The 18,172-nt window shown below is 56.5% G+C and overlaps 1 protein-coding gene across 2 annotated transcripts in view; it reads right to left on the bottom strand.

The window, feature by feature from the left end:
- Positions 1–1,126: 1,126 nt before the first annotated feature.
- CPNE5 (copine 5) overlaps positions 1,127–18,172 on the bottom strand; it is an 88,076-nt gene continuing 71,030 nt past the window's right edge. For both annotated transcript variants that reach the window (XM_080663774.1, XM_080663775.1), the window contains 9 exons: positions 15,123–15,176; positions 11,807–11,868; positions 7,678–7,724; positions 6,001–6,182; positions 5,101–5,228; positions 4,802–4,904; positions 4,172–4,229; positions 3,698–3,771; positions 1,127–2,729 (listed from right to left, as the gene is read on the bottom strand). In XM_080663774.1, the coding sequence (XP_080519900.1) occupies positions 2,511–2,729; positions 3,698–3,771; positions 4,172–4,229; positions 4,802–4,904; positions 5,101–5,228; positions 6,001–6,182; positions 7,678–7,724; positions 11,807–11,868; positions 15,123–15,176 (927 nt within the window). In that variant the 3' untranslated portion in view covers positions 1,127–2,510. The remainder of the gene's footprint in view (positions 2,730–3,697; positions 3,772–4,171; positions 4,230–4,801; positions 4,905–5,100; positions 5,229–6,000; positions 6,183–7,677; positions 7,725–11,806; positions 11,869–15,122; positions 15,177–18,172) is intronic.

Here is an 18,172-nt window from a genome sequence, read left to right as displayed (position 1 = left end):
ACTGCTCCAGAGCAAGGGCAGGCCCTAAGGATGCAACTGTGAGTCAGGGTCTCTGCCCCTGAGTGGGGCCTGGCACTAATGCTCAGTCAAAACTTGTTGAAAGATGAGTGAATAAATGATCAAATGCAATAAACCCACCTGTTCTTATTTATTTTTAAGGTAGATCTACGATTTGGGGGAAGGGAACATGTTAATGTCTAAATAAATTCCTTGTTGTTTGTTTGTTTTTCCCACTTGTTTTAGAGAATAATCTGATCATGTTACCTCTTTCACCTCCAGTGAGAGTCATGCTGAGGCCTTACCATGCATCCTGGTTCTTCAGCTCCCTGTCCTGATCTCCTACACTAGACCTTCTTACTGCAGCTCCAACCACACTGGCCTGCTTGCTGTCCTCCACACATACTAAGCAGGCTCCCACCTCAGGGCCTTTGCACCTGCTGTTCCCTTTACTTGGGGCTCTCTTGCCTCCCTCTCTCATTTCTTTAGGACTCATTTCAACTGCACCTCCTCAGAGAGGCCCTCACTGACTACTTCATCTAAAATATCACCCTGGCCCTAGGTGGTTTGGCTCAGTGGATAGAGCATGTGTACTGAAGGATCCCGGGTTCGATTCCGGTCAAGGGCATGTACCTAGGTTGCAGATTCGATCCCTGGCCCTGGTCAGGGCGCACGCAGGAGGCAACCAGTCGATGTGTCTCTCTCACATTGATGTTTCTGTCTGTCTCTCCCCCTCCCTTCCACTCTCTCTACAAGTCAATGGAAAAATATCCTCAGGTGAGGATTAATAAAATAAAAGATCATCCTGTTACTCTCTCTCCTCTTATTCTCTCAAAATTTTGTTTGTAACTTATCCCCACCTGAAATTATGTTGTTTGCCTATGTGTTTATGTGCTTTCTGCATTTTTCTGTCCTGTCTGTGTCTGTTGTAAACTCCACGTGGAGACGGAGTCTGTGTTTGGTTCATTGCTGCATCCCAGTGCTTAGCACAGATCCTGGCACGTACTTGTTGCTCAATAAATCCATGTTGAACAAAAGAATGAAAGAAAGAGAGAGATGAGAACCTGGACTCTGTCAAACAGCAACCTTTGTGCTATTGGTCTTGGGAGAAAGGAAAACAAGGAACTTTAGTAAAAGAACCAAATTTACTTCAGTTTAAGGCAAATTCCACAGAGACTCTCAGACACAGGCACAGGACCAGACAGTGTAGAAACTCCACCATCATGCATGACAGGAAGGGGTGGTGTCGGGCACAGACAGGGCGGGGCTTGGTCTCGCCCAGGCACAGGACATTCAGCGGGCTGAGGAGCCCCATGCGGCAGAAGGGACTGGCATGCGTGACCTGCTCCCAGGTGGGGAAAGGCTGGGCAGTGGGTGTGCCCAGGGGTGAGATCACCTTCCTCACCTTTCCCACGGCAGGGGCAGGGGCTCGGGCTCAGAGGGCAGAGCCCAAGGATGGAACAGGGGGACCCTAGAGCCAAGACGGCCTGGAGTAGGAGGTCGCATGGGTGAGGGTAGGATGGGGAGGCTGGGCATGGGATGAATGGACTCTCAGGGCCTCAGAGCGGAAGGTAACCCCGAGACCATCTGGTCAACCCTCTTGCTTTATAGATGTGGATACCAAGGCTCCCCAAGCAGGCAGGGGCTGCAGCAGGGCCTGAGCACAGGGCCCCTGGCTCCGGTCTGTGGGGTGAAGGGGCCGTGTGGGAGTGCGGGGCTGGGCTGCTCCTTGCCCGGGCCTCTAGGTGGGCAGCAGAGGAGTGGGCACCAAGGACCCTGGGCGGCCTCTAGGGGTGCCTAAAGCTCGGAGTCAACTGTGGTGCCCATGGGCCCACTGGCCAGGGAGAGGCCTGTGGCTCTGTGTCTAGAACCAGTGCCACGCTGGGCTGGAGGGGCATGGAAAAGACCTTGTGCCTGAAAAGCCTCCATGGCTGGCCCATCGGGCGGCCTATGGTCCACATCACAGCCGCCCCTTCATGGAGCTGCTGGGTCCCCACTGCAAGCAAGTGTCCCTGGGAAGGGCCACACGTCCAGGCCTCCGGCCAACCCGTCAGCCTCCTGGGGCTCACTGGGAACAGGGACAAGGTAGGTGCTGGGGTGGGGGTTGGGGGCTAGGGAGCGGAGTGGACAGCACAGGAGGAGGGGAGGGCGAGGGGGCCTGGAGGAGGGAGGCCCAGCCCAGGCTTCAGCGCCCGAGAGGAGCAGACGGGACTGTCCAGGGTGCTGAGGGGGACCCCATCGGCCTGATTGCTAACACCTTCCTGGCTGGACTAGAACCAAGTGTCAGGGGAGGAGGAGAAGAGCAGGGGCCCAGAGCCCGCCTCTCCCACCTGTACCCCAGCTCCCTGGGTTTGGGCCATAGGTGAGGCCAGGAAACTGGGAAGGCGTCTCCAGAGGCCTGTCCTCTGCCACACGGGTTCCAAAGGCTGGGCCGGGCGGACGGTGGGGCTCTAGGGACCCAGTGTACCCTTCTCCTGGCCTCCCCAGGCCCCAGCCACCCGCCATGGGCAGGCTCAGATGTGCGTGTGCACAGGGGAGGCAGGGGGCGTGCGGGCTGGAGACTGGGAGGGTGAGCTGGCGGGGGCCTCAGGTGGGGGGTGCGGACGGATGCCCTTTGCCTTCATGTAGGACACAAGCTGGTCCGGGATCTCGGCCAGCACGTCTCGGGCCAGGCGCGCCATGCTCAAAACGTGGTTGCCTGTGCGGTCCACGTAGTCCCTGAAGGGCACGAACTGGCCAGTGGGAAAGGTAGGGTTAGGCAAGGTCTCTGCCTGGACCCAGCCCCCCACTTCTCCAGGCCAGAGATCCTGCCCCCCGCCTGCCTCCCAACCTCTGCCCACTTGTCTCATCTCCTCCCCCATGGTGGACCCTCCGAGGAAGCTGTCATCATGTCACTGCTCTCTCTTCCATGCAAACACCTCCTGAGCGCCGAGTCCATGCCAGGGTGGCTCACCGCCACCCCTCAGCCCAAGGTCTGGGCACCAGGCACTTAGTGGGCACTTAGGAGATGCTGAATGGGTCCCTGGCTTCCGGGACTTGGGCCCTCAGGTAGCCCCGCTCCCGGCAGAGCCCCTTTCCTAAGCCAGGCCCCTCTGCTTTCTCCCAGGGGTGTCCCAGGCCTCAGGTCACTCCTGCCCAGGACTTCGCATCCACGGTGCCACCTCCCAGACTTGCTCTGGTTTCCACGCCTGGAACGACCCCTCCCGCCCCAGTCTTAAATCCAGGGTATGGAGGGTGTGCTTTTTCTTCCGAATCTCCTAAGCAGGGGGGCTCTGTCCGCAGGGGCTGCCGGGAGGGCTGCCTGCTGAGGTGCATGTGAGGCCTGTCTGCTCATGACACCTGCATCCTACATGGAGACTTAGGACGCTGTCACCTAGCCGAGTGGGCAGGTTCCCTCCAGGGGCTGCCAGCTGCGTGGGGGCGGGGGGGATGTGGGGGCGCCCGGCAGAACACAGAAGGTGCAATAACTGGGTCCCGTGCTCTGCAGGAGCCCACGGAGGCCTGGGGTGCAGGGAGGGCTGGGCGGGCGACGTTAGGGGTGAGTCTCAGGCACGGCTGGGAGCTGAGACCCGAGGACCGACTCCCATTCCTTCTGGGGAGGCCAGGCCACCTGGGCTCCCAGCGCCTCCCTAGTCTAGCCTTTCCGGAAAAGCACCCCAGGGAGCGTGAGGTCAGCTGGCTGGGGGCAGCAGGGCTTCACCTGGACAATGTCCCGCTCGGCCAGCTTCCCCCGGGAGGAGATCCGCACCTCATCGCCGTCCAGCTCCACCATGGCTGTGGGGGAGGGGGGCAGACATGGGAGTGGGGGCAAGTCAGGGGCCAATCCCAGGCCCATCCAGGGCAGAGACCCATGTTAGAGATGGGGAAACTGAGGCCAGGAGACAGGGGAAGCCCACCCAGTGAGTCCTAAGTTCTAGCCCAGCCTCCAGCTCCCAGCTCCCCGCTCCCAGGCTCCCAGGGTGGGAGGAGGGAGGAGTCATTCAGCCTCCTCTCCACAGCCTTGGGGTGTGGGTGTGGGGCGCACACCCTGACACACAGGCCCTTGGGCAAACAAACACCTGCGCCTGCCAGCTGACCCAGCTGATCACACACGCCAGGTGTGAGCGCTCACTCTGTGGAACAGGGCCACGCCCAGGGCCTGGAGCCTCCAGGAGCACAGGGTCGGGGGACTCACCATCGAACTCCGCCTGGCCCACGCCGATGATGATGATGGACATGGGCAGTTTGGCAGCCTGTGAGACAGCAGGAGGTGGGGGTGTTTGGGACCCAGCCGAGGGGCCAGTTAAAAGGAGGAGGAGATCATGTTTAGGGACAGAGGAGAGATCAAAGAAGGAAGTCAGGAGGACAAGGAAGAAATGGAAGGGAGAGGATGGAGACACAGAAACACAGAAAAGCAGGGGAGAGGGAGAGGGCCGCCAGGGCTACAGACCCAGGGACCACAGGTCTGTTTCTGCCAGACCCCCCACCCCTCCTGTGCCTCCGAGCCTCCATCCTATGGGGCATCTTTTGTGTGGCCTGGACCTCCCATGTTCTCTACCTGGCCAGGCTGAGTTCTTAGGGCAGCTAATGAGGGAGCCAGAGGTGGCCGGAGGGAGCAGACCACCCAGCGTGACTAAGAGGTGGGTGGGGAGCTCACTGGTGGGACCATTGGGACCGATGCCCCCCACCCCAGGGCCAGGCCCTCCAGATGCTGCAGCCAGAAGCCAGCAGTGGTCCCACCCAGGGCTGGGAGAGGAGAAGCCAGGCCAAGCGTCTCCCTAAAGGAGTGGGAAGGTGCACCCGAGGGTCTCGGCCCCCAGCTCACGTTGACGATAGCCTCCTTGGTCTGTGCCATGTCCGAGATGACCCCGTCGGTGATGATGAGCAGCACGGAGTACTGGGAGCCATCCTGCACCTCGGCCGCATTCCTGGGGTGGGGCGCGGTCTGTCTGGGAGGCTCTGGGCATGTCACCCCCCCCTCCACAGGGTCCCTTAACACTTTGGTGGGGACGGTTCTTTGGCTGGAGAGGGTCTCTTAGGGTCAGGGCTCCCTGAAAGGCAAGGGGACAGGTGTGGAGACCAACGCCTGTGAGCTGCCGGGATGGGGCCTAGGGACCGGCTCACCTGGCCACGTGGGTGACGACGGGGGCGAAGTTGGTGGGGCCGTAGAGCTGCACGGTGCGCAGGCTCTGGTGGTAGGCCTCCAGGATGCCGTCGATGCCGCAGCACGAGGGGTTGTCCTGGTTGCCGTTCTGGGGGCAGAGGAGGGAGGCTGAGCCCGGGGAGGAAAGAAGGGTGGGAAGGCGGAGAGCCACAGGAGCAGGGGGCAGAGGCCAGCAGGCCTGGGCTCTCCTACACGCTTCCCTGGTGGAGGGGATGGGGCGGGGGAGGGCAGTGTGGGTGCCCACCCTGAAGGGTAGCACGTGCTCCTCACCCCACTCCCTGCACCTGCCCAGCTGGAAAGTGGCTGCTGGGTCCAAGCAGCTCTGGAAGGGCCGGGCTGACGCCCCTCCTTCATCCTGTGCCCAGCACAGTGCTGGCACTTCGCAGCCTGTGAGGGGCGTTTGCTGAGTGACCCAGGGTCTGACTCGGTGTCCCCAGCTCATGGCAGGGAAGGGAGGAGGTGGCCTGAGGAGTCGTCCCCACACGGCCCCCATCAGCACCAGCCCAGGGAGCTCCTGGAATTCCCCGCAGTTGCCCGTACCCAACCCACACTCCCTCCTCATTTCCGGGGCCTTGGGGGAAAGTACAGCCACGTGCCCCCTCCACCTCCTGGTCTTGTCAGGAAAAGGAGGCCAGAGCCACTGTGGGTGGCTTCAGACATGATGGGAGTCTTTGTGAGCAAGGAGGGGTGGGGGTTTCTGGAGGCCCAGCTACAAGACCCCCTGCACACAGCAGGCAACGCCCCCCCTCAAGGCTGCCCCTGAAGTCCCTAGGCGGGTAAGAGGGGAAGTGCCTCCACCCCGGGCTTGTCACCACTGCCCCCACTGATCAGCCCTCGGCCCTTCCTCTGGGACCTCCTACCAGCGGGAACTCGTGGGACACCCTGCCGTCAGGGGGCAGCTTGGCCCCGAAGCCGAGGGCGGGGAACATCTTGTCGCTGTCGTAGTGCTGGATGATCTCCCCGACGGCGGTCAGCGCCAGCGCGTAGGCGTTCAGCTGGTAGGGGCTCATGTAGTGCAGGGACGTGGACTGCGAGGGGTTCCCTGCGACACAGGGCACAGAACATGTGCCGGCGTGCACACGCCAAGCCTCCTTGGCTTCAGAATCAGAAGGGGTGTCCAACGGCACCCCTAACTTTTGTCTATTTATCCTTGATGCCGTTCTGTCTTACTGCACATTCCATCCTTTAGCAAAGCCTGGTTGCTAAGCCTTCATCGAATATCCAAGTCCCAGGATCCCACGGTGTCCTCGCCTGCAGGGCAGCAGCGGCCTCCTGCCACCCCTGCCTCCTCGCCCTGTGCCTGCCCACGCTCAGCACACCAGCCAGCGAGCCCTCAATCCGCAGGCTGCCTCTTCTCTGCTCAAAAGGCTCTGAGGCTCCCATCTCACCCGGCGTTAAACCCAACTTCCTTACCAGGTCCCACATGACCAGCCTCCAGTTACTTCTCTCCTCACCTCCTACACCCTCCCTGTCACTCACTCAGTCCCCCCTCAGGGCCTTGGCAACGGCTGCTCCCTCTGCCCTGGGACACTTTCCGCAGGGGTACATATGGCTTGCTCCCCCACCTCTTCAGGTTTCACCTTTTCAGTGTGGTCTTCCCAGCAGTCCACTGAAAGTTACAGCCTCCCCCGTCCTCTCTCTCTATCCCTCTTCCTCTCTTGATGTTTCTCCATCGCCTTTATCACCACTAAATATTGTCCATATTTTACTTATTTATTAATGAGAGGCAGTATGCACAGGCTGCAAAGGTACCAACCCTGTCTCTACCTCCTACTAGCTGTGTGGTCTTGGGTAACTTCCCTAACCTCTCAGCCTCAGTCTCATCTGTAGAATGGGGATAACAGTCCCCATCTCATAGGGTTGTTGTGAGGATTAAAGAGTGTTATGGTAACTCACCTCATTGTTATCACCACTGAGGCCCCTCCCAACTCTGACATCCTACCACCCTCTGTGGGGCTAAGGGTTTCTGACACATCTGTGCCAAGAGACCTGGGTATCTTCTGATTGGCACAAAAATGAGCATTGAGCACCGCTAATGGGGCCCAGACCCCAAAGAAGGTGGTGATGTTTCTAACAGTGCAAGGCCTGGCCCTGATTGCTCCTGGAGGCTTGGTCCCAGCCGACACTGGAGACGGTCAGAGGAGGCGAGGAAGTGGGGCAGCCCCAACACAGGAGAAGACCTGGGTTCCTGGGCTGCGTGTCTGCCCTCACGGAGGACCACTCGCTCAGGCCTGACTCCAGTCTCCCCCCCAGTCCGGGGGCTGCACTGCAGAGGGTGTGGGCTCTCCAGGGCCCAGAGCAGCCCGTCCTGTTCCCCCAGGGAGACCGGGTGCCCTCAAGGGCAAGGCTGTGGCTCAGGGCCCAGACCTGTTGTGACAGTGGTTCCATCCTTGGCTCTCGGGGCCTAAGCACCTCTTCTTCAGTGAGGACGAGGCCAGTGAGTATGGACGACCTGGCTGCCAGCAAGGGCAACCACCATAGCCCCAAGAAGCCTCCCCTCCCCTCCCCATCCAGGGCCTCTGCCATCCCCCACTCACCATTGGAGGCCGTGAAGTCGATGGCCACTGTGAAGTTGATCTGGGTCCTAGAGGAAGGAGAACAGCAGGGAGTTACCTGGACAGCGGTGGGGCTGAGGGAGGGGGAGCAGGGCTGGAGGGTGGGAAGCCTGGGCCCACAGCCCGCTGCTGGCCGGTGTGTGGTCTTTCCATCCGGAAAACTGGGATGTAACACCAGACCTCCCCACCCCCCGACAAAGGATTACTGTGAGCATCACAAGAGCCAGGTGGTGAAGCTCGTTGAAGACACAGATGCTCTGTGCAGACAAGTGATTAGGACCAGTTTATTTGCTCCCCAAACCCTGCCCCTGGGCCGCCTGAGGCTGTAAAGCAGAGTCTCACTGTGTTTTCTGGCTCGAACTTGGAGTCAGATTCAGGGTTAAAACTTATTTGACAAAAAAAAAAAAAAAAAAAAAAAGAGAGAGAGAGAGAGAAACCAATAGACACTGTCCATCCCGTGGGAAGCACGAACACCACCATGAAGTTGTCTTGCCCCCAACTGAACCTGAATCGGACTGAGCCTCCAGAGCATCTACCAGCTGTTCACAGGAAGCATGGGGTCTGAGGGCACGGTGGGGGGTGCGGCCAGTGAAAGCCAGTCCAGGGGACTTTCTGGAACACCACGGCCTGGGGACCAACAGGAGTGGGATCACCTGGGGACGTGGAGGACCCTAAGTCTCCTGCAGACCCACTGAATCAGAAGCTGTCTGCAGGTGTAGGAAGCTCTTAGCAAACCCCCCTCCAGGTGCAGGGATGCAGGGGCAGGAAACTGATAGAAGAAATGAGAATTAAGAGACAAATCAACCAACCCCAACACAGGGGTGGGCAAAAGTTGTGAGTATATGAAACACGGTTTATTCTTATATTAATTATTCTATTATTTATTTGTATTATAACTGTAAACCTACTTTTGCCCACCCCTGTATATGGATCTTGCCTGGATTTCGGCTTCAAAGAAGCCAATTAAAAACTTCATAACTCAATTGGGGAAATCTGAACTCTGACTAGATATTTGGTATTTAGGAACTTGCAGTTTCCAGGTGTGATTATGATACTTGGTTATATTTGACAAAGAGAGTCCTTAAATTGTAGAGACACATCCTGAAGTACTTGGGGGAATGAACTATGTCTAGGATTTGCTTCAAAATAATTGCATGGAAGGGAGAGTGGATGGAACACGATTGGCCATGAGCTGGTAATTGTTGCATCTGGGCGAAGGGTACCTGGGGGTTCGTTATACCTCCCCTGCACTTTTGCATGTGTTTGGGATTTTTCCATAAAAAATTCAGATTCAGGTTTGAAATTGCTGAGGCTCCAGATTCAGGGTTAAAATTGCCGAGGGTTTGGCTGTTCCAGGTTCTGTGCTGGGTGCTAACAGAACAAAGCTGATAAGACATGGGCCCCTGAGAAAGTCTAGTCTCATGGTTCACACGCTGAATGAACACAGTCATCAAAGGAGCTTATTTAAAAGGAAGATCCCAGGGCACCTCTCCCAGGAATGCCAATCCAGTTGGTCTGAGATGGGCCCAGAATCTGCTTCTTTAATGAACATCCTCTGGCCTCATTCAGGATTCTGAGAAGTGCAAAGTTTGGCCCTGACTGGGATCACACTTGGGGAAACTCTCTTATGCGATCACACTTGGAGAAACTATTAAGGTGGTTCCAAGTTGAGGCCAGGGATGATGCAAGATGAGACAGGGCTCACCTCACCTGCATTTAGAAGATGGTCCCTATCAGAACCACAGCCCTCTCTCCACCTAATCACAGCTGAGCTATTGCTCATGAACCCTTAGTCCCCCAGGAAGTGTGAAGAACATGGGTAGCAGGAGACCCAAGCCAGGATCTGCTGGCCAGAGACAATTCTCCCCACACTACTTCCCACTGGTCTGCTGCCTGGGGGCAGAGCATCTAATGGACTCTAAGCTCTGAGGGAGAAGGAGCCACAAGATGGCAAGAGCCTGGGTCCCTGAGTAACTGCGTGGAGCATCTCCCCAGCCATCCCTGCCACCCCAAGAATGAAATACTGTATAAGCTTTTATTTGTACTAAGCCTTGAGGTTGGGGAATTATTTGTTATAGCAGTTGACCTACTCTGTTCATCTGCTGTTCCTTGTCACCTCTCAGGTGGAATACAGAGACTGTGTCTTCATGAGGGGACATATTAGGCGAGTAAGAGCCTGGCTCCCTGGGCTGCCCTTGGTAGGGTGGGTCTGGCCTGCAGGACTACAGCTGAGGGCTCAGGCAGGCCTTGCTCCTTAAGCAGTTTTCCCTGCTCCGGGTTCTGAAATGACTCAGGAAATGAAGGGACCAGAAAGTGTATCTGTGGGAAAGTTCCTCCCTGCAGGCTCACCTGTCCTGCCTAAGGGCACAGCAGGGAAGAAAGCAGGCTGCTGAGCAACCAGCTCCATCTCTGACGTAGGGGCAGAGGTGCCCATTTTCTACCCCCACCCCTCCAGGTGGGCAAGGGAGGGAGGCCAGGGAAGAGAGGATCCCTAGACACATGTCGCCATCAGCTGCCTGCCCGGACACGCATGCGGGGCTCTCGCCGCCTGGAGCCAGCCTCTCAGGTTCTCCAGCGAGTGCAGAGAGGCGTGGGGTGGGTGCAGGAGGGGAGGGCTAGGGCGGCTCGGTGTTCTAACTTGCCCGGTACTCCAGATGCCAGCTTTGCGCAGCAGCCGCCCACCGCTGAGGCTCCAGGAGACGTCACAGTGCCCAGCCCTTTAACTCGGCTGTCTCCACCTGCACCCACCCCACCTGCACCCACCCCACCTGGGTGCCGGAGGCAGGCAGAGAGAGTCAGGACTGTGGAAGAAATGCAGCAGTCGTGACAAGAGGCACCCTGCCACTAGGCCCGCGGCCTCGGGCAAGTTATATAAAGTGAAGATCCTCTGGAGGGGTCGATGGGGGGAAAGGGAACATATGTAAAGATTAAATTAAATTAATAATAAAGATTAAATTAAAAAATAAAATGAAGATCCTCTTTGCCCTGCCCACTGTGTTCTGTACATTGGGGGTATTATGCAAATGAGAAGGAGAAATAGGACTGGAAATTACCAGGTGCTACGGAATGTAAGGGGTGGTTGCTTAATGGATGGGGAACAGAGCGGTTTTGATGAGGGACGGGAGCAAGGGCAGGGTGGGGAGCAGGCTCAGGAGGGCAGGGAGTGGGGGCAGGAGGCTTCCGGGTGACTGTGGGGAGGGTGTGTGCTCAGTGGGGAAAGGAGAGCTCCCACCTTGAGACTGCGGTTCAAGCCCGCGGGAGCCGTGGCGGACAGAGCGGGCGTGGCTTCCCAGGCCCTGCCTTTGCCCTCTGCCCTGGAGAACCAGGCAGCCGAGTGCCCACTTGGCTGGGATGAGCCTTTGGCAGCTGCCCTACCTGTCTCCTTTCCAAACAGGTGTAGTTACTCACCTGCCTGCACCTGTGGGCTCTTGGCTACCCACACCCTGACCTGGCACCTGTCCTTGGCAGAGTCGGGCTCCTTTTCCATGAGCTGCTGGCTGGAGCCTCCAGGCTTCCCTGGCTGCCTTGGCCCGGACCCTGAAACCTCTGGTTCTTTCTGCTCCTTAAATTCACGTTTGACCAACTGCTGGTCCTGGGACTACTCCCTGGCCCATCCCCCACTCTCTCCTGCCCCTTAAATGTCCCCCATGACACCAGGCAGGTTAATCGCTGCCGCACAGAAGCTCAGAGCAGGAAGGACTCTTAGAATTCATCGAACTCCAACCTCTTGTGTTCGCAGGAGGAAACCGATTCCCTGGGAGGGACAGTGACCCGTCAGAGGAGCCCAGCAAATTCAGGGCAAAGAGGGGTCTGGAGCCTGGGCCTCAAGACTCCTAGTCCAGGGCTCTTCCCACCTCCCCAAGCCCTTGGGACTCTTTGGCATGGAGTCCCCACCACCTCCGGGCTCATCAGGCACAGGGACCTGGCGTGTCCGGCTGCCTCCATGGCCCAGGAACGCCCTCTGCAGCCAGGCAGCCTCCAGGGCAGGCAGAGAGCTCTGGAAGGCTGCTCAGAGCCCAGGATCACAGACTTGCCAGAGCTGCGCGTGCCCTTGTTTGAGGCCCCTTCCCTCTCCCTGAGGCCACGGAAACGGGGCTGCATGTCTTCTCACCCTCCTTTGATGTAGTCGAGAAATGTGCACTCGGACTCCACAGCAAAGGACAGCAGCGTGACCTTGAAAACAAAGGGAGCTCAGTCAGCAGGAGCCTCAGTATGTGCCATCCGCATACATGGCTGCATGTGGAGCTCACAACAGCCTGAGGAAGTACTGTTATTATCCCCAAGGAAACTGAGGCTCAACAAGGTGATGCAATGTGCCCAAGGATGCTGTCGGCACATCAGGTGAGATGGGAACCAGGTCTGTCTGAGCTTACCCTCTTGACCTCAGTGCCAAACTGCAGATACCGCGTGGAGTGGAGCGTGGAGGGCAAGGGTCTTCCTGACACAGGCCTAACACCTGCCATGCTGGCCAGTTCCACGCTTCTACAGCCCGGTACTAGTCATCCTCAAAGGTGCCTCTCTGGTCCACGCTTATCTTCAACCTTACTTGTCCCCTCCCTCTGGCGTCTCTCAATCTCTACTCTCAGACCTGAGACCCCTCTCCCAAGCAGAGGCCTCTTGATCTACGCCCTCTGGCGGCTTTGGCATCAAGACAGGCAGCCATTGGCCGCTGGTTGTGATGATGACTTGGGATCTGGGGACCAGTGAAAGCCTGGCAGCTGAACCCTATTAAATGAGACAGGAGGGGGCGGGGGCCATTTCCCTGCATCACAGACCTCCGCTCTAGGATTTGGGGAGCTCCCTACTTGTGTAGATTCAGCCATCTTCATCGACTCACTAGGTGGGCCCATAGGGCCGCTGCTTGACAAAGCTGATGAGCCATTAGCCCCCAAAATGGGAGGGTCTGTGAGCGCTGAGCTGGGCCTCAAAGACCCCCACCCACTGTGTTACGGCCTTAGGCACCTGGACAAAGCCTCCTTTCACTAGGAATGGACTATGGCAGTGGCCTCTTCGCTGACAATTAGTAGACCCCTTGGGGAGCTTTTAAAACATCTTGCAGCCCGGGGGAGGCCCTCACACCAATGGCATCAGGGTTTCTGGGGGCAGGCTCTTTCTTTAGCTCCTCACAAGAGTCTAACCTGCAGCCACAGTTGAACATCTGGGCCCAGGGATGAAGTAATTCCCTAACTTGCCTGCCCGTGGATTCACCCAGAGACTTGCTACTCCAAGTGTGGTCCCCGGACCAGCATGGTCAGAATCACCGAGTTGCTAGTAAAAAACGCCCTAGCCGGTTTGGCTCAGTGGATAGAGTGTCGGCCTGTGGACTGAAGGGTCCCAGGTTCAACTCTGGTCAAGGGCACACTTGCCTGGGTTACAGGCTTGACCCCCAGTAGCGGGCATGCAGGAGGCAGCTGATCAATGATTCTCTCTCATCATTGATGTTTCTATCTCTCTCTCCCTCTGCCTTCCTCTCTGAAATCATATAGATATATGATTATATATATATTAGAAATGCAGCTTCTTGGCATTTTAACAAGATCCCAGGAGATTCTGCTCATTGTAAGTAAGGTCCGAGAAGCACTAAGCACAGATGGCTGGGCCCCAGCCTGGAACCCAGGGAACTTGCCTGGGCATCTGCATTTTAGTAAGCAGACTGGGTGATTCTTTTTAAGATGAAGATTGGGAAATGCTGCAGCAAAGGAAAGTCAGGAGACCTGGGCCCAGCCCTGCGCTGCCCCTAACTCACTGTGTGACCTAAGACAAAGCACGTGCCCTCTCTGGGCCTCAGTTTCTTTATCTCTAAAGTAAGAAAGCTGGACGAGGTCAGTGGTTTTCAAACCTTTTTAAAACTGTACATCCAATATTTCTCAGCGGCCTCCCATAGAGGCACCTGGGAAAGTGTGGGAGAATTCTGGGGGTCTCACAATGACTGGGGCTCCATTGGTAGCTATGGGCTGAGGCCTGGGGTGCACCCCACAATGTAGGGGAAGTCCTGTGAGACGAAGAATGGTCCCGCCTAAAACATCAACAGCACCCCACTGAGAAACCCTGCGGCTTTGGACAAAGGAAATTCAGGGTGGGGCAGAAGCAGGTTTACAGTTGAGAGCATGTGAAACAGTTTATTCTTGTACTGTTATTTATTACTTATTGTATTGTTTTCCATACGAACAGCTGTCAACCTACTTTTGCCTCACCCTGTATTACTCCACGCCTGTCTGTGAAAGTTACAATCAGAGAAGTCGGGGGTCTCTCCCGTGGATAAGTAAACTGCCGTGCCGTTTATAGGCCTGCATCTCCCATGTGTCTGTCATTGCCACACTGCCCAATAAGCAGAGTAGGAATGACTTAACAGCCCCATTTACAGATGGAGAAAATTAGGGTCCTCAGAGGACCCCCAGAACCCCTGACTAGGGCCTCTTCTGGGTTTAGAGTTGCACTCTGCCAGACTCAAATGACTAAGTTTCGCTATAATTGCTGTTGTATGGACCTCTGGAGTGGGGAGGGACATGAAGGGTAGAACTTGGGTATGTTTGCCCTGCAAAGATATTGGTTTGTTCTGTAAATGTATTGTGGGCTCTACCCCAGGGCCTTTGCACATGCTGATTCCTACTAGAATTCTCTTTCCCCAAAATCCTCAATACTTGCTTCCTCACCTTCTTTGAATCTCAGCTCAAATGTCATCTGAAAGAAGCTTTCCTTGACTACTTTATATTAAATAGTAGTTTGGTTGCTGGCATTCCCTATCCCTTTACTTTGCTTTTTTCCCACAGCACTCATAACCATCTGAGACACACAGGCATATACACGTATGTATATTTACTTGTTTTCTGTTTCCTCCCAACAGAATATAAATACCACTAGGGCAAGGACTGCCATTTGTTGATAAGCGCATGAAGATCAGCCCCCAGAAGCCGCTGGGCCAGCGTGAGCCCAGGATGGTCACCGGCAAGCAGCGGCCTGGCCCGTAGCAGCCGCAGGCTCTGGATTTAACCGTGGTGCTGACTGCCACCTCTACCACTTTCCAGCCCTGTGACCTTAGTTGAGTCACTTCCCTGCCTGCAGCCTTGGTTTCCTCTGTCATGACAAGGGGATGATAACAACGGCCTCCCAAGGAAACAACCTGCGAAAGCACCTAAATTGGGAATTTCCCATAGTAAGGGCCCAAACACTGCTACTCCTTTCCTCTTCCTGCCCCAGGAAGTCCCATGGGAGTTTCTCTCTGGGATTTCTCAGTCTGAATCACAGGGCCTGCTGTGCTACAACCTGAAACACGCCTTCCCCTTGGCCCCACCCCTCTCCACCCCCAGCTCTCCAGGTCTAGTTCCCACATGGCAGGAGCACACAAACACCCATGACTCCCGACACCAGACCCTGCTCCGGGCTCAGAGTGTCTACTCAGCTGCACAGAGGGAGGGCTGGCTACTCACGGTGCCAGAATTCACATATTTCTTTTTCTTCATTTTCTTTTTTGGGTTTACCACCTGCAGGAAAAAACAGTCACCAGGTAAGAAAGAGGCTTCCAAACTGGCAGGCTGGGCCCCCGGGGCTTCCAGGCCCCCCGCCCCACCCCTGCCCCGGGTAGCAGAGTAGCTGAGAAAATCAGTCATCAAGGGAGGAGGCCTCAGGCATTTAGATTTAGAGAGCCTGGCATCTAGACTTACGCAATTGGGCTCCCCCATTGGACATAGTGTCCCATAAGCAAACACACCAAGAATAATATTTACTTAACCTCCTTTCCCACCACTTCCCAAACACACCCTCCACCCTATGCAGCCAGAGGAGGCTCGATGTTGCAAAGGGGCCCTGTCCATGCCTGCCCTGAGCCCCGGCAGGCTGTTCTCTCAGCGGAGCCCGCCCCCCACAGCCCTCCCTGCTCCTCCTTGGAGATCCAGCCTCAGGGCTCCCTGGGGCCTGTGAGCTCCCCCGCCGACCCCCCCACCGCCCTCACACTGCACTTAGCACCTCCTTCACAGTTCTTCACGTGTAAGCTTTCATTCCAAACCCAACCTGTCGTCAGGGAAGATATCTCAGCCCTAGTTAGGCATATAGTAGGTGCTAAACAAACACTTCCTGGTGGGTTAACTCGAAAGTCTTCACTGGGGGCCCATCCCACCCCTGGAGAGATCTGACAGCGTCTGGAAATATTTGTGTTTGTCAAACTAGGGGAGTAGGTAGAGACAAAGGATGCTGCCAAACACCCTACACCCCGCGGGACAGCTCCCACAGCAAAGTCACTGAGTGTGAGATGCCAGCAGTGCGAGGCGGAGACCCTGGCTGCTGGGCGCCTTGCCTGGGAGCCCTCCGGGTCATCACATGCACACCTTGGTACCTAATCTGAGCCTCACCGGCTCTTTTGTTTTTTTCTGTGGAAGTCTAGGCCCAGCCCTTCCCTAACCTCCTATTGAACAAAGCAAGGCGATCTCCCCCCTGCTGTCCTGCCCTCTCCCTCAGCTCCTGTCCTTCCTTCTGGAGGTCTCTTCTGCCTGGAGGATGCTGATAGCCACTTAGAACCTCCTTCACCGTTCTTCACGTGTAAGCTTGGAGACAAGGGAACTAAGGCCCAGAGACATCAAGTGCTTTGCCAAAGGGCACGGAACTGGTCTGGTTAGTGACAGAACTAGGAATCAGGTTCCTGCCTCAGGCCTCCTCGGTAAGAAATGCCAACACATTCCTTCACAAATGTTTGCCAGGTGGGTGGGGTGGGGTGCCAGTTCCTCTCTTCTAGAATCTTTACTCCAGTGGGAGAAAGAAGCTATGTCCTCGGAGAGGTGACAAGGGCCGCCACGACAGGGGAGTCAGAAACATGAAGGCGTTGTTCGAAGGAAGGACCATTCCGGCGGCAGCATTGGAGGCACTGCGGGCAGACTCAGAGGGACAGGAAGGATCTGGGCGTGGAGAGGTGGAGGGAGGCATCCCAGTCAGGAGATATTGGGGGGAAAGGAGCACAGGACTGGGGTCCCGCTGAACTGCAGAGCCACAGGGTGGAAGAGAGTACAGTGGGCTGGCTGGAAGAGAACCTCCAATGCCAATTGAAATGGCGGAACACCACCCAGCAGCGAGCAGGGAACTCTGATGACCTCTAAGCTGATAGGGGACGAGATCACAGCAGGTTCTAGGATGCCGGGACCTGGAGGAGGTGAGTATGAGGGGAGGAGGAAGGACATCCAGGGGGATGTCTACAGATGTTTCCTCATCTGTAAAATGGGAATGAAAGGCACCTACCTCATGGAAAGATGTAGGGATTACATGGATCAATACAAGTCAAGTGCTCAGGACAGGGTCTGGAATGTAGTAAGTACTGTGGACGTGTAGGTTGCTATTATGTTTTATTACTTCTACTTACTACCACCACCACCAGTCCAGGTGACTGGTGTGAGGGCTTCTGGGTGTTGGAACAGGTAATGAGCTATGGCAAAATAGCACCATCAAGAAGTGACCACAGATCTTGGGCCCCGGGCATGGCAGTGGGGGAAGGAGAGAGGGAGGGGTCAGGGCCCCCAGGAAGACACAGAAGGAAGGAAGAGCTGGATTTGGGGCGTAGGAGGGATGTTTAGGTGGGAGGGCCTGCAGGCTGTGCAGGTGGCAAGTGTGAGTCAGGGAGAGAAGCCCAGAACAACCTCGAATCTTCCCTAGGCAGGAAAGCCGGGCAGAGGGCATGGCGCTCAGTCTTGGGAAGCAGCCTCAGCATTGAGATGAGAGCACAGTCGCAGCTCCAATGCTGCACGTGCCTCAGTTTCCCAATCTGTCCCAGGAGGGTGTGGAAGTTTTAGAACTGAGTGCATCTCAAACTTTTACTCCAAAGTAGCGCCCCCAGCTGAAGAGCAGACATGGACTCCTGGGGATCTGGGCGTCACCCCAAGATCAGGCCACAAGCACATTTCTTTGAAGTCTTCTGTGTTGTCTTTAAATTAGCCACTATTCCACATTTCCACTCTCTAATTATAACTGTTTTAATATTAAAGTAATGTTTTGTTCTCAGATCTTCCTGAGAAATGGCACTGAAGAGACGCCCTGTTTATCCTGAGGTTTCGTGCACTCCCCAGCCCACCCCACCCATGTACCAGCCTCACCCGCCCTAAGGTTCCATGAGGGGGACCAGCGCCCCTTAGGGGTCAGGCCAGGAACCTCCTAACCTCTGGGCTGGAGTTCTAAGCTTGTCTATTCCTCTCCCTCTCTTCACACCTGGAGTCCCTAGGGCCTCCAGTGCCCATTCGGGGTCTGCCCTCCTGTACAAGGGGTCAGGGAGTGGCTCCCAGGAGCCAGGAGCTGCTCTGGCTCTGGGGATACGACAGTGTGTGAGACACCGCCCGGACCCAGAGGCAGCACATGCGTGAATGAAGCCAAGAGGCTGAGCCAGCAAGCAGGATAAGAAAGCTTCCAATGGCACGACTGGGCTCAAAGCGGGTGGGCAGAGGGAAGGGCTGGGGCCAGACGGTAGGGGCCTTGTGGGGGGTGACATGTGCGCCCACTTACACAG

This window comes from Plecotus auritus, assembly GCF_963455305.1.
Source record: "Plecotus auritus genome assembly, chromosome: 4".
NCBI classification, from domain to species: domain Eukaryota; kingdom Metazoa; phylum Chordata; class Mammalia; order Chiroptera; family Vespertilionidae; genus Plecotus; species Plecotus auritus.
Note: the sequence above shows the minus strand (reverse complement) of the source record. Positions and strands in the feature narration are given on the sequence as shown.